This window comes from Dendrobates tinctorius, unplaced genomic scaffold (assembly GCF_039654945.1).
Source record: "Dendrobates tinctorius isolate UK_male_01 unplaced genomic scaffold, ASM3965494v1 ptg000203l, whole genome shotgun sequence".
In the NCBI taxonomy this organism is placed as follows: Eukaryota; Metazoa; Chordata; class Amphibia; order Anura; family Dendrobatidae; genus Dendrobates; species Dendrobates tinctorius.
In genome coordinates, this window is record NW_027361870.1 from 20,640,647 (window position 1) to 20,662,355 (window position 21,709).

The window sequence follows — 21,709 nt, forward strand, 5'->3', positions numbered from 1 at the left end:
ATGTAAGGAGGGGTATACAGTCATGGCCAAAAGTTTTGAGAATGACACAAATATTAATTTTTACAAAGTCTACTGCTTCATTTTTTCTAATGGCAATTTGCATATACTCCAGAATGTTATAAAGAGTGATCAGCTTAACAGCAATTACTTGCAAAGTCAATATTTGCCTAGAAAATTAACTTTATCCCCCAAAACACATTTCAACATCATTGCAGCCCTGCCTTAAAAGGACCAGCTAACATCGTTTCAGTGATTGCTCCATTAACACAGGTGTGGGTGTTGATGAGGACAGGGCTGGAGATCAATCTGTCATGATTAAGTAAGAATGACACCACTGGACACTTTAAAAGGAGGCTGGTGCTTGGCATCATTGTTTCTCTTCTGTTAACCATTGTTATCTCTAAAGAAACACGTGCAGTCATCATTGCACTGCACAAAAATGGCCTAACAGGGAAGAGTATCGCAGCTAGAAAGATTGCACCTCAGTCAACAATCTATTGCATCATCAAGAACTTCAAGGAGAGAGGTTCCCTTGTTGCCAAAAAGGCTCCAGGGTGCCCAAGAAAGACCAGCAAGCGCCAGGACCGTCTTTTAAGTGTTTCAGCTGTAGGATCGGGCTACCAGCAGTGCAGAGCTTGCTCAGGAATGGCAGCAGGCAGGTGTGAGTGCATCTGCACGCACTGTGAGGCGGAGACTCTTGGAGCAAGGCCTGGTCTCAAGGAGGGCAGCAAAGAAGCCACTTCTCCAGAAAAAACATCATGGACAGACTGATATTCTGCAAGAGGTACAGGGCGTGGACTGCTGAGGACTGGGGTAAAGTCATTTTCTCTGATGAATCCCCTTTTCGATTGTTTGGGACATCTGGAAAACGGCTTATTCGGAGAAGACCAGGTGAGTGCTACCACCAGTCTTGCCTCATGCCAACTGTCAAGCATCCTGAAACCATTCATGTGTGGGGTTGCTTCTCAGCCAAGGGAATGGGCTCTCTCTTAGTCTTGCCTAAAAACACAGCCATGAATAAAGAATGGTACCAGAATATCCTCCAAGAGCAACTTCTTCCAACCGTCCAAGAGCAGTTTGGCGATCAACAATGCCTTTTTCAACATGATGGAGCACCTTGCCATAAAGCAAAGGTGATAACTAAATGGCTCAGGGAACAAAACATGGAGATTTTGGGACCATGGCCTGGAAACTCCCCAGATCTTAATCCCATTGAGAACTTGTGGTCAATCATCAAGAGACGGGTGGACAAACAAAAACCTTCAAATTCAGACAAAATAAAAGCATTGATTTTGCAAGAATGGACTGCTATCAGTCAGGATTTGATCCAGAAGTTGATTGCGAGCATGCCAGGGAGAATTGCTGAGGTCCTGAAGAAGAAGGGTCAACACTGCAAATATTGACTTGCTGCATTAACTCATTCTAACTGTCAATATAACCTTTTGTTACTCATAATATGATTGCAATTATATTTCTGTATGTGATAAAAACATCTGACAAACACATAAAAACCAGAGGCCAGCAGATCATGTGAAAATATAATATTTGTGTCATTCTCAAAACTTTTGGCCATGACTGTACATAATAAAAACAAGTACAATAATGTTAAACAATACAAGTCATAACTGGTACAGGAGGAGAGAGGACCCTGCCCGCGAAGGCTCACAATCTACATAGAATGATATCATTCAATTGTGTGTCACATAAGGATTCTCTTAGTACTTTTGCTTCCCCCTGACCCTGCACCTTTCATGCATAAATACCTTTTTTATATCGGTTCAGATGTATGTAAACTGCCACGGTCTGGTCCAATGGGCGGGGCTTATTCACCTGTTCCCCCACCCCCCCCTTCCCTGTCATGCTCTACACAAGAAAAAATGCGTAGAGCAAGACAGGGAGGGGGGGAGCAGTTGAATAAGCCCCGCCCATTGGACCGGACTGTGGCAGTTTACATACAACTGAACCGATATAAAAAAGGTATTTATGCATGAAAGGTGCGGGGTCAGGGGGAAGCAAAAGTACTAAGAGAATCCTTATGTGACACACAACTGAATGATATATGATATCTCAAAAAAGAGGTGACAGATTCCCTTTAATGTCACGTCCACACAAATGCTGGGACGCAAGGTTTCAGTTGTGAACAGTGGCATGCTGACTGGTCTGTTTGCTATGTGTGTTCCAACTCTTTTCTATCATAGCTGCCATGCTCTGTGTATTCTAACCCCTTTCTGTCATGGCTCCCATGCTCTGTGTGTTCTGACCCTTTTCTATCATAGCTGCTTTGATCTGTGTTTTTCACAGGAGTTCTGACTCCTTCCTACCATAGCTGTCATTCTCTTTGTGTTCCGACTTTTTTCTATCACGGCTTCCATGTTTTTTGTGTTCTGACCCCCCTTTTTTTTTTTTTTTTAACCATAGCTGCCATGGTGTCTGTGTTCTGAATTCTTTCTTCCATGGTTACCATGCTCTGTCTGTTCTGACTCTTTTTCTACCATAGTTTCCATGCTCCCTGTGTTCCAACTCCTTTCTAATAGGGCTGCCATGCTCTCTATGTTCAGACTCCTTTCTACCTCAGTTGCCATGCTCTGTGTTCTTATTTCTTCCTACCATAGATGCCATCCTCTGTGTGTTCTTACTCCTTCCTACCATAGCTGCCATCCTCTGTGTGTTCTGACTCTATTGTATCTTAGCCAGCATTACTTTTTAAGCAATTTCAGCAAAAGTAGCTTATCTGTGGAATTTGCTAGCTACGGTGCATCAACCGAGCGGGTGCCCTTGACATGTCACTGGTTCACCACCTGTCATTGGTAGAGATGGGCGAATCCAAACAGTAACGTTCGGGGTCCATACCGTACACCTACCGTTCGGGCACGGACCCCAAACATGAACTTCTCCAGAAAATCCATGTTACTGTTTGGGTTCGGCAACCCGAACATCAGTTGTTTCCCACTTTGTCATCTGCATGACAGCATGACAAACATCGGCAGCTCTGATCGGCGGTAAGAATATTGCTACTGGTCAGAGTGCTGCAGCTCTCGCGTGTCAGATGACTTTGTAAGCCAGCAGCTGTGTCTTGCGATCATAAATTACCGCCAGGCGCAGGCATCTGCTGATGGGAGAGTACTACTCCCATCAGCCTACGCCTGCTGTCGCTGATAACAGCGAGAGCAGGCACCAGCTGATGGTAGTATTAATCAGCTGGCGCCTGCACTATAAATAAATATACTGTGTTGGTTCCCCTCTATTTTTGATAACCAGCATGGCAAAACTGACAGATGCGGGCTGCAACCCTTGGCTTTATCATAGCTGGTTATCAAGAAGCGAGTCATTTCTTACTGTAGATGAGAGTAGTAGTCCCTTCAGCCGATGCGTGTGACCAGAGGTAAACTTTTTATCTCCTGTCACGACTGCTGGCTCACGTTGTCATCTGACAGCGTGGAAGCCGCAGCACTCTGACAAGCGGTAATGATCTTACTGCCAATCAGAGCTAGTGTTTGCCGCGCTGTCATGCAGCTGACAGCGTGGCAAACAATGGATGTTCAGGAACTGTTCTGGTACCTGAACCAAACTTTTTTTTTTTTTTTTTACTGTTCAGCCTGATACGAACATCCACAGGTTTGTCCATCAGTAGTCAATGGACCACTATCGGTAGGTACTAACCACTGAGAATATGTTACAAAACCCGCTGTTTTAGAAAACCTTTGACTCATTCGTCTAGTCATCACAATTTGGCCACTGCCAAAGCTGCTTACAACCTTACTCTTGCCCATTTTTCTTGCTTGCAGCAAATGAACAGCTAAATGATCACTTTCTGCCATCCCACTCCTTAACAGGTGCCATTTTATCAAATTAATATTTACTTTACCTTTGAGTGTTTTTAGAGTACGGCATAGATGTGCGGTAGGGGTGAAGCTCTGCCCATCCACTTCAGGCCAACGACTAAATGATTGTGAAACAATGTAGTCTCAAAGTGCCCCCCAAATATTATGGCTGGCCAGTGGCGCTACACATGGTGCAATGGTTGTAGCAATTCATGAAATGCATCAGAGATTGCCTAAGGCTGCTTTCAGGTGGCCGTGTGGCAAGAAGTGTGTTTTGGGCTTTAATATATAGTAGATGCTAAAGTGCACCCTCTGTATGAAAGCACCTAACTTTGTATTGGAATCCCCCATATTTGATCTGCTGTACTGTGGCTGCAGCAGTAGCACTAGTTCAGTCTTTAAGATGAGAAATACAAGTCTCCTGAGTGACCAGCGCAGTTTCCATGTGACACCGTCAGTGTAAGCTTTCACTGGGCGTGTTCGTCGTCTGGCTTGCTGGCAGTAGCGGTAACTAGAGACTTTTGATTACAAGTGCCGCATGGCCGCTGTGTGCTTTGCTTAATAGTGACCTTGTCAGACCGATGACTTTGCAGCGTGTAACATGTGGCTTCTCAGTGCTGGGAAACTAGTATGTGTCAGATCGTCACCTTAATGACTGTGAACATGAGCTGACCTCCCTGCATCCGTTAAGCGGCATTGCTGGAGGACAAGGATTGTTATTTCTTTGGTTGTCAGTGGACGCGAACTGATATACCGACTCGAATGCTCAGTAAACTGGTCGGGCTAGATGCAATGACTCTGCAGCCTCTTATTAGGGTGTGTGCACACGCTGCGGATCCGCAACAGTTTCTCCTGTGGTGTACAGTACCATTATTCCCTATGGGAATAAAAAACCGCTGTGCAGATGCTGCAGAATTTTCCGCGCGGATTGTGCTGCGGTTTCAAATCCGCAGAAAGAATTGCATGTCAATTCTTTCTGCGGATTCCATCTCCTCCGTTGTGGAGATGATAAACCACAGGCTAATCCGCAGGTCTTTTGAGATTCCGCAGCGTGTCCACGTACCCTTAGAGGAACTTATAATTTCACTTTTTTGTTTCTTGACTTCTTTCTTTCAGCTGTGATCCTTGTCTATAAACAAGCCAGACTCTGACATTTCCATCTTCATGACAGAGATTTAAATTGGATTTTTGTTTTTTTGGGGGAGTACAGAAATTAGTATTTTTTAACCCGTTGCATCGTGCCAGATGCACGGTCACTGGTTGTCTTCCCCTTTCTGCAATCCTGTAGGATGAGTCTGCAGAAAATTAAAGGGAGGGTTCATATTACCTAATGTTTTGCACTGAGTAATCCATCGGGCTTCTATTAGAACAGTCGAAAAACATCATCCAGATGTGCCTTTGTAGTGTTCAAATGGAAGCCCCGCATATAATGCTCAGCGGAAAGCAGAAGGTGATGTGCGCCCTCCCGAGCCTAAATGCACAGCAAGTCGTAGTGACCATCATAGCAAATATATCCTTTCCTGTTCTAGTGTCACATGCTAATGCCTCATACACGTGCACTCTCGACTCAACTGAGCATGCAAGTGCTTAACCTAGGAGAAGGGGCCAGCCACCTCTTGCACTGGCTTATCTTGTTTTGGAAGCCCTATATGCCCGATCCTAACCTATCATGTTCTGCTGGAGGACAGTCTTGTTGAGGCCTATACGGAACTTAATTAAAGGAGCGTGTCTAGCGGCCGGAAAAAAGTATTCCGAAAATTGTCATAACATTTAAGTACTTGGCTATACCAGCCATGTTTTTCTGGTGCATTGAGTGCCATTTATGCACCCCTAAATAAAATTACGTGCATCTTATTTCAGAAGGCTTTTTATTTTATTACATCCGCCCATGTTAGTGTATCTCCGTTTCAAGATGTCTGCATGCGGTCAGTAAATTGAAATATTCGTTGCACACATTCGGAGACTGGAAGCATCTACTTCTGCGATGCTCTTCAGTTTCTGCACTTGTGCCATTTCGGCCATCTATTACATGGTGATCTTGCTGCAGTGCAATTAGAGACAGGTTACAAAGAAAACCATGAAGCTTTTTATGAAACCGTATTAACATGACGCTGATGAAGCTGTGTTTTCATTGCATGTTCTGTCTGAAACTGTTGCATTGAAGTTTTAGAACATCTATTTTAAGTAGGTGACTTCATGATGAGGAGCTGACATCCAATGACATTTATTACTCTGGTTTACATGGACTGGGGAATCTAACACAGGCTGACCTCAAAACAGAGAAAAATTACTTGTAGGCAGCATTTGTGCTACGCCGGGTCTAGGAAAAAAATCACGTAATGCAGTGTACACGTAGGACGACACATTTTTTGATAATCAGTTTAATTTGCTCTGTTTCTATTTCAGCAAATCCACAATTACTTCACAGGACCTCTTGGAATTCCAGCCTGGGGCTCCTACGTCATCTTTATTGTGGCCACCCTGATGATTGGACTTATACTAGGTTTGGTAAGTCTTGTCTGATTTACATTTGCATGTCTGAATAAAAGCACCACCATGTATCTGTGCAGTCTGCCAAGTGCTCAGTTATATATGGATAAAATGAAGTGTGTGTATGTATGTACAGTAAATTTTATATATATATAAAATGTACAGTACCTAAAAAAATGCAAAGTAGTTGTCTGCGGCACTCATGCCCAAGATTCCCAGCCCCCATAATATGCTGCTGCACAAGGGTTAATGCTGCCCCATAAGATGCTCCATAAATACCCCTTATTTGCTGCTGCAATAAAAAAAAAATGACACTCACCTTTTCATCGCTGGGGGCCAGGTACGGGTGTCTTGAGCCCCCGGCACCTGCGATATTTACCGGTCCTTGTTCCTTCGCCGTCCACTGCTGTGTCTCCCGGGTCTCTGCAGTGACAGTAGAGGGCGCACACTGACTACGTCATCGCGCCCTCTGCCGTCACAGCAGGAGGACCCAGAGACACAGCGGTACACAGCGATGGAATCGGGACAGGTGAATATTACTCTGCCCCCGTCATACTCACCCCCTCCTGGCGCACGGTCTTCTGTGCAGCGGCAGCCCCTGCTTCTCCCTCTGTCATCTGTGTCCTGCATTCAGGTGGTCACGTGGTACCACTCATTAAACTCATAAATATGCGCATATTCAATAGTTTAATGAGCGGTACCACATGACCACTGAACGCAGGAAGCAGACTGCAGAGGGAGAAGCAGGGCCCTGCAGAGAAGACCGTGCACCAGGAGGGGGTGAGTATGGTCTCTGACACTCCCCCTCCCCCGCCCACCCCCGGTATATGACTCGGGAGGTGGGGGGGGACTTTCAGCCCCAAAAAATGGGCTGAAAATCTCGGCTTATACATGAGTATATATGGTAATATAAAACAAGGTAATAGCACTATTTAAAAAAAAAAACATTGTATGCATTATTTATGGACCCTTCAGAATAAAAAAAAAGCGATAGAAAATGCTTTACTATGTAATGCGTACTGGCCCAGCATATGCTGAATAATTCACGGGGCCTATGTGGACATCCAAGTATACATCCAGGTATTTCTCCTACTGTATACCTGCAATTTTCCCTCACAAAAATGCCAAGTGAACAGGAGTGGATCCTCAATGTGATTAGGGGCCGGGCAGGAACGGGGCCCAACTATGGACACCCAGCCGTGGGAAGCTATATAATTGTAATGCCCAGCTCAAAGAAAACTTGAGGTTAGGACCATCCCGACTGGGTACACCTTGATGCTGGTTGGATGGGTTTTACACTTCTTTTTATTAAAAACAGTATTTACTCAGTCCCCTATGTTATAGATATGCACTATTGCTTTTTACTTATCTATAGCTGGGTATATGTTCTTTTTGTTTCTATCGTAGGTTTTGATAATTTAATGGCCAGTGTGAACATGCTTCTACGTGTTGCACATATGCCAACTTATACTCCAGTTAATTTGAGTTTTGTAGCAATATAAAAGTTTTGGATTACCCCATTAATATTGAGTGTTTGTGTAAAGATAAGGGAAAAGGTGGCACCGGTTATAGAGTGATTTATACCTTTTTTAATTAAAGGAATAAGAGATGAACAGGACAGAGCAAAGATCTAAGAAAAGAATGCTACTATATAGTAAAATCTGACACGTCAGGAGCGTTGGCAGGTCCTCTATGTAGAAACAGTCCTGTTATGTGGATATCAATATGGGTATCTAAACCCGAGCATTAGAAAGCGCTTGTTACCGTATATTCCCATTTACATCGAATGTCCTGAATGAGGCATTTCAGGTGCAGTCGCAGGTTGGCGATTCTGAGCATTCAGCATTTTAACACCTCGCAGATTCATCAGTGATTGACGTGTCACATCTTGAAATGCTCTACTCATGTCTTACAAGATTATTTCTTAAGAGAAAAGGACATGGTTGTCTTTTGGCGTTTTAGTTTTTTCCATCAAAGTCTGACATTTTCAGCCGAGCCTATTGAAATACCACCAGATGCAGACACTGCTTGCACTGCTTGGAGGCCCTTCATTGCAATGGACTTAATTTGGCAGCCAAGTTTAGTGTTTGGCCCTTCTCTGTTCCCCCTACATGAGCGATTCCTGTATTCATGTTGAATGTACTCCTCTTTGGGAGAGGGGGATGTGGGTGATGGCAGCTAGAGTATTTTCATGGTTGACTTCTCGTGTTGTAGAATTGACTCCTGCTCTTTGTTTTGTTCCTATGCAGATACTGGTCCTTCTAGCAGATTGCTTTTGTCCAGCAAAACCTAAGTCTAAAGTGGAAAGACCTGGTAAGTAAGAAAGACACCGACTATATTACTTGGAATAGAGATTATCGATGAACTAGGATTTTCATCTTCTAAAAGATGGGGACAATCACACCAAATGGAGAAAATTGTGGCTGTACGTTGCTTAGACCCTGTTCAGATTGCCTTTCTGCAGTGAGTTCCGAGATTCCGCCTGAATCTGCCTAAAAACGGGATTAAGATCAACTTCCAATGGGGCTATAGCAGCGATAACAAAGTGTTCAGATGAATTTCGGTCTTGTTTTTGCAATCTTTTTAGACAAACACAAAAATGTAATCTGCTGAATGATGGATACGTTCAGAATAAAAGCAAAGTTCATCTGAACTTACTGTCATTGCATTCTGTGGCCCCATCTTGGGTTTGTCTCAATACTGTTTTTAGGTGGATTCAGGCAGAACCCCCGAACGCACTGCAGAAAGGCGATGTGAACAGGGACTTGCATCAAAGTAGATTACCAAAATTAGGTATATTTCTTTTTTAAAGAAGAGGATGAATATTAATAATTATGAATTCAGTAACAATATCAAAGGTCAGTACAAGGACCTCTCCCGTGATTTATTTATACACAGGAATGTAACTATAACATAGGGACTTGTAGAAGATACAAGGATTCTTCACAACCGTTCAAGTGGATTCTTTTCTGTAAGAGAACTGATGCTATTTCACTCTTTATCTGAAATGGTTATAGTGAAGTCACTAAAACCATTAAAAAAAGGCCCTGGATGTCGTTCCTGAGGGTATTATCATTATAAGTTATAGGTAGTGATGAGCGAACCCATGGATGTTCTAGTCCAGTGTAACATCTTAAAAAAAAAAAAAAAGTTCGATTCGGGTTCAGAATGGTACCCGGACCCCATTCAGATGAATGGGGGGCCTGAATATCTGCTGTTTGCCATGCTGTCATTTAAGTAACAGCACAGTAAACACGGGCTCTGATTGGTGATATGATCATTAAAAGTAAAAAGCTTACCGGCAGTTACAGGCATTGGATGATGAGAGATTACTACTCTAATCAGCCTAAGCCTTCTGTCGCTGATAATAGTGGCAGGCGCCACTGATGGGAGTATTCATCAGCTGGCGCCTGTGCTATAAATAAATTTGAAAAAAAACTGACATGGGGTCTCTCTTGATAACCAGAGCAGGCAAAACCGACAGCTGCAGGCCACATCACAGCTGTCAGCTATATCATAGCTGGTTGTCAAGAATAGAGGGATCCCACTCCGTTTTTATTTTTTTAATTATTAAGTAATTTTAAAAATAATGTGTCCCCCTGCTTTTTGACAACCAGTCAAGCTAAATCAGACAGCTGGTGGCTGGTATTCTCAGACTGGTAAGGGGTCATGGATATTGTCCCCCCCCCCCGCCTAAAAATAGCAGCGCGCAGCTGCCCTGAAAAGGCATATCTATTAGATGCTCCGATTTTGGCGCTTTGCCTGTTTTTTAGCTGCTGTCATCAAGCCCAGAGTTTAGTAATGGAGAGGCGTCTATAAGACGTCCCATTACTAACCCCATAGTTAGTTTGTAAAAAAAAAAAAAACACCTAGAATAAAATCCTTTGAAGAAAAAAAACAGTTATACTCATTTTTACGCCTAATCCACTGAAGCCCCTGTCTCCTGTAAAAGACAGAAAATAATAAACAACCATAATATTCACCTTTACGCCCAACCCACCGATGCTCATGTCTCCTTTGCAAGAAGAAAAATAATAAATAACCATATTACTCACCTGTCCAAGGTGAAGATGATCAATATTTGTCCCATGAATATCCGGATGATTTGGACAGCAGTCACATCAGTGATCTGACCGCTATCCACGCCAGCCGGCTCACACTGAAACAGGAGTGTAATCGCGCTCCTGCAGTGTGTAGCACTAAGCTGCCTTTAGAAAAGTCACCGAAGTTCATAGCTGATGAAACCCTGCCACCTCAATTACGGCACCGCTCGCTGCATGAGTACTTTCTAACTAATTATCCGCCGATCAGAGCCGCCGGTGTTTCTCGCGCCTCAAACAGATGACAGTGTGGGAAACAGTCGATCTTCATGGAGCCGAACCCGAATGGTAACACCGACTACCCGGAAAAGTCCGTGTACAGGGTCTGTGCACGGACAATAGATGTTCTGTTTGGCCCCCGAGCTTTACTGTTCGGGTTCGCTCATCTCTAGTTGTGGGTGCTAGATTGCTGATCCAGGGATTCATTCTCATTGTCATGTGCAGAGTCAGGAAGCATTATGTTCCCAAAATGAGGAAAATAATTTTTTGTCTCATGAAGCTTCCTCTGAATCAACATTACAGGCAAAAAGGCTAAACTAGATGGACACATTGTCCTTTTTTATCCTTACAAACTACAACTTGTGTAACTATGTTGGATCTGGCTAAAAAAATGGCTAAGCAAACAAGCTAAGATTATATCAGAAAACACATTTATGGGAATTACTGATGGCCTGTTTCCTATAGCTAGAAACCGACTTTCCGTAAATAGGTAGGAAATGTTATAAGCTGCAGATTAATGAGCTATTAGATAAATGGGTTTCTGAAACTAGACAATTTACCTTGAAAAGCCTGCATTGTATTACAGTGTAAATGAGATTAATTTTATCCAAACAGGTTCAAGCTTGCTCTTTTACTATGTTTTTATGCTCTTTTTTTCTGCCATATGTCCGTCCTTTAAGATAGACATCTGTCTAAGATAAATAAATAACTTTACATTACGTTCTTGCCTTTCAAAGGGGTACGTGTATCTTCCTTCCTGCCAAAGCCGTGGAGCCTTGAAAGCTTGCAATTATTTAATTTACCTAGCTCTTTTTTTTTTTTTTTTTTTTTTTTTTTTTTTTTAGAAAAAGATTGTCTCCCTGGTCAAATTGGTTTCTTTCTGTAAACGATAGTCGCATTTGTTTGGTGAGGCTTCCATAATGCTCATCTGATCATTATCTTGTTCTGCTTTGTATAGAAGATCTCCTTTTAGAGTCCTTACGGGAAAAAAATAGTCTATCTTTTACAGCCAAGTGCTGTTCATCATCCCGAGACAGCTGGAGGAGAACATTGATCCTTATCCGTATGTTTTTTAGATAATGAATGACAATTCAGCTTAGATTGTATGTTCTTCATAAGTCTTCTATTTGAGGTAGAGTAATGATCTGTTTCTATGCCTTCTCTACAAATACCATATGTTGATATAAACATCAAAGGCCTCCTTTAAACTGTCGGGGGATTCACATGCACATTACTGTAGAGGTGATTGCGCTTGTGGATGAAAACCCACATGTGCACCAGCTTTCTTCAGACTCGCTGAGATATGAGCCTGCTGTGCATGCATATCACTAAAGGTTGCCTATCCAAGATGATACAAAGTCCTCATACCCATTAGATGAACATCAGCCGAATCCTCCACGTTCAAAGGAAATGGCGGATCATCTAATCAGTATAGAATTGTCCCAATACTCCCTCCTCCCAATGGCTTAATCCTTTACTATAGAGGCCCCCATACACATTAGATCTTGGGTCAACACCTATCTTTCCCAACTTCCCCATACAAAGGAACATTTGGCTCGGCCAAATGCTTCCATGATCTCTATGATCGAGCCGCTTCCAGAACCCGCTGGCATGGACTTATCTTCCCGCTGAAGACAAGGATCAGCTGATGGATCCTTCTTCAGGAGCCACTAGACACATTAGATAATTGGCTGAAGTCGTTGGGTTCTAGCCAACTTTTGGCTAATATGTATGGGAGCCTTTAGGGGAATAAACTGCTGCCATTAACGATTGTCCAGTCACTAAAGTGTTAGTCAGTTTTCTTGTGTCCATACATCTTCACTCATTTATCTGGCGTCTATTTCTCCCGATTTCCCAGTCTTTTTACAGCCATGTGTTTTGTGTTGGACTTGGAGTTAGCTGCTGCAAGACACCTTTAGCGATGACAAAACAATAGGATCAGGCAATGAAATTCCACATCCCTGATCCTTCTTTTACCAAAGGAATCATTTTTAGAGTTAGTGCAAATGGATTTGAAAGTGTTGATCCAGTGGCCACGTCAGTAATCTGTAACCACTGGACTGGAGCCTCTTGCCTGACTGCATCCACAGCTCTCCTATTGATTAACCTGCCTGGCGTCAGACCAGCTAATCAAAAGAGATGCTGGAGATGCCGTCAGGTAGGAGGCTGTTTTTAAGGCTCTTGTTTAGTGGACACAGACTAATGACGTTGCCGATGGACCGGGCCCTGCGAATTAGATGTCAGAGAGCTTTAATTATGGCATTGGTGGGCATGGACGTCTGCTTTTTCATCTCCTTTGTATGTAACCACTGAATTAATAAATGCCTGTACTACTGGTCAACTCTTCAATGTCCAATAAATCATTTATTCTAATTTACTTTACTCTAGATACAAACAAGGAAGACGTGGACGTTACAGATAAAGATCAGAAAGATTCTTCTGATGACCCGAAGGATGCGGCTGAAAATGAAGAAGTAACTGAGGCAGAAAATGACAGTGGTAAGGAAGACGACCAAGCTGAGGACAGTGATAAGGAAGACGACCAAGCTGAGGACAGTGATAAGGAAGACGACCAAGCTGAGGACAGTGAGGACGACGCCAATTCTAATAGTGGTGCTAAGGATTCCGAGGAGGACTCGGCGGTGGAGAAATCTGACCCAGAAGATGAGGAAGACCAGGACAGTCATCCACAACCCACAAGCACGCCGGACACTGAGAGTGCCTTGAGGCATCGCAGAACTGAAGCTGTGGACAGTGGACAGTAGACCAACATATCTCCATATGGGCTTACTGTTTATAGACCAAAGATACGTCTCCATTATTATTGCTGCAGTTTTTATGATGTGATTTGTATTCTGCATGGAAACTTCCTTTATTACAGCCACTCTGTAGGAAAGTTTTAGAAGTTGTCTCCCAGTGTTTAGGTCCATAGCACAAGACTTTTACAAGTTGTTCTTTTTGGGGTTTCACATATTGCCTACTTATGTTGTGAAACCCCCCTTACTTCTGATTCACATCAGTTTACACAAGATACATTTTTTTAACGAGATAAGGGATTAGTCGTTCAATTTTTATAGTCACAAATTTGTTTGTTTACATTTTTTTTTTAATATAGATTTTGTTCTCTTTGTTTCAGGCACAGTGTGCTTGGTTTATAGTAAAATGAAGATGTTTTACTTGTTTAGTTAAAGAAATCTTTTTCTCAGGCACATCTTTATTAACTAAAGGGATTACATCTAGGAATTTGGAAAAAAAAAAAAAGAACCTAAAAGCAAAAAATGATCTAAAATAAAAATACACCCACTAACTGCCTGTTAAATCCTTCCGTGGTCCCCAACGGTCTCTGATTTGTATTATTTCTTGCTGCAAAGACATCATGTACTGTACATCCCCATGACCACCACAGCCCATCAGCAGTCTTGAGCTGTGCATGCTAGCATCAGCGCTGAGACCATTTGCTTGGTTACAGTGGCCAAGTGGATGACCGTGATGTCATTGATGTAGGGTAATAAAGATAGACTAGAGGGAATGAAAGCAGTGGCGATACTCCCAGCCTATAATGGTAGGATGTTTTTTTTTAATACATTTTGATATATTTTCTGATGTTGTTTTTTGAAGTTCTTGAGAACCCCTTTAAATACTTCCTCCTCCTCCTCCTTATGATCAAACTGACAGGCAGATTACAGCAATATCATCAGGACTGGGACTTGTGTTACTGTGTCTGTAAGTTTTAGCAGTAGTTTTAGTTGTTATGCAATAGGTGATTATTATTTTATTTAATTATCATTGTTAGCTTTTGTAGCTGTCTTTTTTAAATATTAAAATATTTGTACATTTAAAGTAGCAGAGGGGGAATCTGAAAATGAAACCGCTTTTGAGTGACAATCTGCTAACTGTACATGCACGAGTGATATGCAACACCTCTCTTATTATCACCCCCATCCATGGCCCTACTCACCGCCTGTAAATACATGGAAACCTCTCCCTAAGGCCGAGAGGTCCGTCCCCTTATGCAGACTGTGTGCACACTCACACAGAAGCTGAGTGTTTCTGCTGCAAAAACAGGTTTTGAGCAATCGGAAGAAATCTCACTACCCCCCCCCCCCATGATTTGCTGCCCGTCTTACGTACTAACTATCAATTAAAAATAACCAAGCTTTCCCTTGCTCTGGTCCTGGACATCAAGCACCTACGCAGTTGAGTCAGTATTAGGAAGTCTTCAGTATTCCCCTACCACATACATTTGTAAAGATTATAGATAAAGCGTCCAGCCCCCTCCGGTTCGGGTCTCTGACTGCAGCATGTAAGCAAACTTTGGCTCCTTAAGCTTCTTACTCACCTGTCCATAAACCTTGTTGATAGGTATGGGATATGTATATATAACTTTAGACTAAATAAATGCACAAGGAAGTGTATAAAAACGCTCACATCTTGGGAAATAAATGTCCTCCTAATGCACTAATTTAGACTCCTTTTGAGCTAATAAAGGACTGTCTTCAATCAGCATCCACTATTTTAAGGAGGCGATACACTTTTGTTGTGCTGTGGGCCAAATACGCTCGTGGCTGAAAGCTACTCTTCTTGACCTCCCCCCTATAAATATGCAAGATCAACCACAAGAGAACACAGGATTGGGCATGTTGATTTCAGCATGCCCCATCCCCTTTACACTAATATCTATCATGAGAGGAGAGTCCATACACATAGCATAGATTTCCTTTCCCCCTGAAAATGGATCGAATGACTTTCCTATTATGTCTATGGTCAACCCTAGCTAAAGAGACCTAGTAGTCCCCCAACAAACGAAGAAGAGGCTTATTAAAGCAGATCTGTCTGAATAACCTGCCTTATTAAGCCTTATTAAAGGGATTTGAGAAAGGGGTGAAAATCTCAAGGAGGTGATTCAGAAAGTACAAAGGAAAAATCTATACCTTTCTGTTACACAAACAATAACCTTTATTTCTTGACCATGGCCTAATGCTCCTCCATCATGTGCCCAAGACATGGCCTATTGCGATAGCAGTGAGTAATGAAGGGAAATTCATTTAGTTAAACTGAGGAATTGATATAAAACAATACCTTTATGAACACCTGGCTGGGGGAAATTCACTAAAGAAAGACTTTAGCAAAAAATCTTTGATGAAACCTAGCACCGGTGCACCCTTGGTGTGACCAAACAGTTGAGGGCACCTTCCCACCTACATTTTTTTTGCTATCTACACCATCTTCTTCGTTGACTGACAACTCTGGCTTTCCAGGAGCCAGAGTAGGCTGGAGACGGGTGTAACACAAATAAGTGGAAAGGTGTTTGGACGCGCGTCGGGGCCTGGACTTTGTTTGAACACATTTTGTGTTGACAGATTCCATTATTGGCAGAAAACAAATGCCCTGGTCAAAAATGTCAGAACTTTTGCCATTTTACACCAATCTATTCACTTTTTCTTATATAAAGTGGTGGAATTAAGAGGGAGCAGCGTGACTAATCAGAGATGACAGGTTTACCAGGTAGCAGAGTAAATTGCACCAGAAATGTGCGGCTGCTCGGTGTCTGAGACCGTTTCTGGTCCCTAAGATCCACCTTATAAATTTGGCGCTCCTTACTGAAAAAAAAACTTTTGAAAGTCTTGATGACTTTTCCCCATTGTTTTGGGGATTATTGCAGTGGTTTTTTTTTTTTTTCATTCGCAGTCTTTTATAGGTGTCACTTCAGATACAGATGTTACTTTCAGGTTTATTCTCTTTGGCATTTTTACAAGTATTTTAAAAAGGAAAATAGAAATAAAAGAAACTTATGTGAAGTAATAGAAGCTCAGTAGAGTTTTTACTCTTTGTGACGTTGCCGTTGTAGACCTTCACTCCTCGCTCGTCCTGTTATTATTGATGCTTTTTGTTTTTTTGTGTCGTTTCTTTTGTAATGAAGGGTAAACTGGGGATATGAAGGGATAAAGTTTTACTTTTTGTAACTTTTTTGTTTAAACATGTAAATATGGAAATTATCCTGTGGGGTTTTTTTTTTATAGATCTACGGATCTTTCTTCACCAAAATGTATTTTTTCTATAAATCTTTTAATGGCTTTGGAAGCTTTTGATGTCTTGCTATCGCTGCTTGCACAGAAAGTAAGATGATTAGTTCCAGCCTGAGCTTTTAGTATTGAAGATGTTTACATTGGCTTTAGGGCTGTGTTTGGATCCTTTAAGTATTTTGGTGTCGGCACAGTATCCTTATCTCTCACAAACTGTACCGAATACATGTCGTCACTGTTTACTTTCGTATGACTTTGAATTTCGCTTATTTTCTTGGCGAATATTAGTTCAACCTTTTTCTTTAATGTTTAAGAAAAAATGTAAGAGTGAAATACAAACCCACTGTACATGGATATTCAGATTTGATCATTAGCATACTATTAATGAGCTCAGTTTGCAGCTTTTTCTCTATGCAATAAATACAATGTTGCTTGTGGGACTTTTGCACTGCACCATCTAGTGGTAGTGAGAGAGAATTACAATGGATATTGAACTGCAATAAAGCTGTAAAAGCAACACTTCTTTCTTGTTAGTTTGTTTTTATTTGTAATTTTTTATATTAAAACAGTGGCACAAGGTAATCACATATCTTACCAATCATTTAGTCTTTTTCCCGAAAGTTCCTGTAATTAAGGGAACATGTCACTTAGTCAATATTTACCTATATACGCGTTCTAAAGTTGTTACATATCGAATGCATTGGTTTGGGGGAAGTAAAGAGCAAAATTGCGGCATAATGTTCCAATTAGTGTTTTTCAGACTTTTATTGATGACTTATATTTTCAGGTACTGTAGTTTCACTCCTCAAGATGTAAATAGGAGTTGACCTGCAGTACCCAGTAGTGGCCACTAACCGGCGCTATTTATTGTTGCAGATAATGCTGACGGGTAAGGGGTCCCAGAGTCGGACCCCCACTTATCTGATCTGAGCTAGTATATAAAGACTGCATATAGGACTGACAATGTGCTGCATGAATAGACAGATTTTACATTTTGGGATCTTGTTACAATGAATTACTCAGCAGCTTTTTACTATGTAATCTGACAGCAGCACGGTGTAGGGGCTGAGACTCTGATTCCAGCTACATATCACTTAGTTTACTGGATGCAGCAGTTGTATTACGATCACTGTTTTCTCTGCTGCAGACCTAGCAGAGCTCTGAATGCCGAGCCCTGTCTAATGCCAGCCATATCACTGATTGGTAGCTTTCTTATACACTGTGCATAGGCAGATGTTGCTAATCAGTGGTGGGGGCGTAGTTGGACAAGGAGACATCTATTACTCTAGTGATAATTTCCTGCTGATAAAACACTGATTTTATTGAAACAGCAAAACACAGCCCAGTAAGTGACATCACTAGAATCAGGATCTCAGCCCCTACCTCATGCTGTGCTCACATTACATAGCAAAAACCTGCTGACAGATTCCCTTTAAGACACCTAGAAATATAAAACAGTTATTAGACTAAGAGGTAGATGTCACTTTTAGCTTGTGGGGACAGTGAGCTTCACACACACTGACTGTATCAGATGCTTATACTGGGGCCGAATAAGCCAATCTGCTTCAAGTATCATCCCCCAAGTATAATCGATCCTTCAGATATCACGCCCCCCTCCACAGGGATGGACTGGGGGAAAGAAAACAGCCTTGGCATACAAGAGCCCCCCTCCCAACCCAAATACAATTTCAGGGCTACCAGTGTATCATATCCCAGTAAATATAGTGGGGCACAATGCACCCCACAGCAGACTTTGCCTTAAATGGAAATGCTCCTTATTATTTTTTTAAGAATCTAGGAAAAACAGTCAACACAAGAAGAAAAATAAAAGTAAAGCTTCGCATTGTCTTTCTTCCAACCTGATACAAGTAATAAATCGTGCCTAAACAACCATTCCCCATTGGCTGTAGAACTTTCCCGAACACCAAACCTCCGAGACTGGTGGGAGCACATGATAATGGAGGTGGAAGGGATAGACTTGGACTATTGCTACTATTCATTTGTAGACCCCAGACTCACGCTGGATGCAGAACCTGTGAAATCCATGTGACCGTCATGTCAGCACAGGTCCTGCCATTCTCAGTGCAGTTTTTGCTTTGCATGGCCGTGGCACATTACTAGTGTGAGCCACGTGCCAGTGCGTCGCTTTCGCCTCATGATATTATTTCCCCCTCCACTTCTAGGTGTTGCCTCACATTTTCACCTTTTACTTCGGACGTCCTCCATCTCACCTCACTGTGTGCAGAACTTCCAGGAGCAGCTTTTGGTGTCTCCTGTACTGGTTTCCTCTGGCATCATCTTACAAGCTGCAGTTTCCCCAAATCCATGGACCTTTAACGATGGCTGATAAGTGACTGAATGGGAGTCGTACCGATCATTGGCTTGAGAAAACTGTAGCAATCGGCTAGTGGACGATGCAATGGTTTAACGGCTGATTGCATTTTTGCACAGTTCTTTGTTGGACGCATATGTTCGCTTGTAAAAAGGATATATGGTGGATTGTGTTGACTTTCTGAATGTTCTGTTACAACATAACAGGAGAGAGACTGGTTAAAAACGTGTTATTTAAGTTTAGCAAGAAGACTTTACTGTCAGTGGTGTCACAGAGATCGAATTAGAATAACATTTCAGGTCTCCACAACGGTTAAAAACAAGGCCGTCAGTTACAGATTTACTCCAGGTCATCTTAGGCCACGAAGCAGCAGAGCAGTGCTGTTGTGGGTCTACAGACCCCATGAACACATGTACCTCAATGGTTACAAATAGTGATGAGAGCAAGTGCTCGTTACTCCAGTCTGCCTAGTATGCAGAGAGTATCGCGGGTGCTCGGGTATGCAGAGAGTATCGCGTGTGCTCGGGTATGCAGAGAGTATCGCGGGTGCTCGGGTGAGACGTTCGAGACCCCGCGGCCCCATGTTTTGTGGCTATTAGACAATCAGAAAACATGCAGTGATTTCCCATGTTTGTCAGGCAATCCCCGCATGTTTTGTGGCTGTCTAATAGCCATGAAACATGCGGTCACGGGAACTCGAACGTGTCACCAGAGCACTCTAGGCCAACTCAACCAACGATCACTTTCTCTCATCACTAGTTACAAGCTACCAATATCCCCTGTGTGTCTTCTGGATCTGCAGCCATATTTCTCTCTACGGCTAGATCCTCTTGGGAAGCTCCTTCACAAGTGCCATCATTTTTACCCAAATAATAAAATCAGGTTGTTATACTGGTCTGTCTCCGTAACTCTCCTAGAGAATGAATAGACCAGTGTCGCCCATGACTGGCCACCACACCATTGCATCAGGTCATTGCAGAGCTAGTTGGACCCCATGAACCTGCAAGTTATCATCTATCGCTAGGATGAAACTTTAACAGAAGTAACCCTTTAATGTTGCGTCTAATGGTTGCTGTATCATTAGGAAGGCCTGCATAGTGTTGGCTGTAGGCCATGTTAGTCTAAGGATGTCTGAAAACAAGCTGAAATTTGGAGCTCCAGCTTGGGGAAAAAAATGGTCTGACCTCTATAAGGACAGTACAGAGTTTTGGAAGTAATCACAGACAGGGTAGGGTCACACGATCGTTTTCTCTCTGTCCGAGAAAAATGGTCAGATTATTCTGGTCCAGGTTTGATCACAGTGGCTTCAGTTCTTATTAGGTGGAGGAAAAATAAATACAAATAAAAGGTTCTCCACCATCTCCATTGTGTCAGTCCGTGAATATCAGAGTGTGCTCAGATGTCATCCGAGTATGTTATGGTGTGTTTCATGGACCCATAGACTTGCCTTGTCGATTTTGATCAAATTTTTTTTGATCCGTGGTAAAAAATTGGACACGTTCACAGCCCCATAGAATATAATGGGTGCGAGTGCTATCTCCGAAAACCATGGAGAGCGTTCAACATAATCGGCCTTAAAATGTATTGTACTCGCTCAATAAGAAGCTATAGGCACCATACCTTTATCCCCTCTATTTGGGTCAGGCGAATGGACCACTAGCATTTCTTTTTCCCCGGATTCTTCTAGTTCTTATTAAAGAAAATCTGACATCACAAGCTTCAGTGTAATGACCCTGAGTCAGAATATATAACAGGTGGCATAAATAATTGTGGAATAATTGTGAAGCCACAAGACCTAAAAGCATAAAGTGAGACCTAGAAGAGTCAGACAGTCAGGATCTGAGTCCACGGTGCCTGCCAAAACACCATGGATGCTCGGCACAATGCGACTCTTGTACATGACCTCTACCTGGTTTATTTAAAATTCTGCACGGAAATGTGAAGTGAGGGATTAAAGTTCTTTAGATTAGGGTTTTAGACGTTGCAGACAGAAAATATATTCAAATCAAAACTATTTTTCTTAAAAAAAAAAATAGAAAAAAGTCAAGCGAGCAGGATAAGTGAGCGGTTTCAGAGGTTGTATTATTACTGTTTAATATGAGCCTCATCTGGCATGCATTACCGCAGAGCACAAACTGGCATGGGAAAACAGTTGACTCTGACCACAGCTGTTGGGATAGGAAGTTCATAGTTAGGGAGTTAAAAAGAGCTCGGGAAAAAACTAAATGTGCCCTCTGTTTACAGGCACAGATGCACGCTGACATTAACCAGTGGCACAAACAATAAGCTCTTGCAAACTAGAAACACTCCTTGCCCGGCATGAAATATGTCTCGCAGGGCTTTAAAGATCCAGCATGGATTTTGTTTTGGTTTTTTTTGCTATAAACAAAACATTTTGTAAGCTACATTAGCATGTATAAAAGAGTCACACTACAGGACAAGGGAGGTTTATGGCGTGTTATATTAGATGATGTGCCCTGGCTAATACAGAACAGCCATCCCACATCCCCTGCTACCATTTAGTTCATGTAGTGAAGCGCACAGGAACACTGAGGTTTTGTGAGTACAGAAATAGTGTGTTGGCAGCGGAATGAAACAATGATGTTCTCAGTTTGTTCTCGGTTTATCTTGGGGCCACATATTGTTCTCTGTAAAAAATAGCCCCTAAAAAAGTTTTACTTATTTGTTAAAGCTCCAAGATCCTATCCCAATAGGCATAATAAT

General features: G+C 42.3%; 1 protein-coding gene across 1 annotated transcript in view; it reads left to right on the forward strand.

Moving 5' to 3' along the window:
- TMX4 (thioredoxin related transmembrane protein 4) overlaps nucleotides 1–17,175 on the forward strand; it is a 78,949-nt gene extending 61,774 nt beyond the window's left edge. The window contains exons 6-8 of the mRNA XM_073553866.1: nucleotides 6,228–6,329; nucleotides 8,561–8,624; nucleotides 13,019–17,175. Of these exons, the coding sequence (XP_073409967.1) occupies nucleotides 6,228–6,329; nucleotides 8,561–8,624; nucleotides 13,019–13,395 (543 nt within the window). The 3' untranslated portion in view covers nucleotides 13,396–17,175. The remainder of the gene's footprint in view (nucleotides 1–6,227; nucleotides 6,330–8,560; nucleotides 8,625–13,018) is intronic.
- The last annotated feature ends 4,534 nt before the right edge of the window (nucleotides 17,176–21,709 follow it).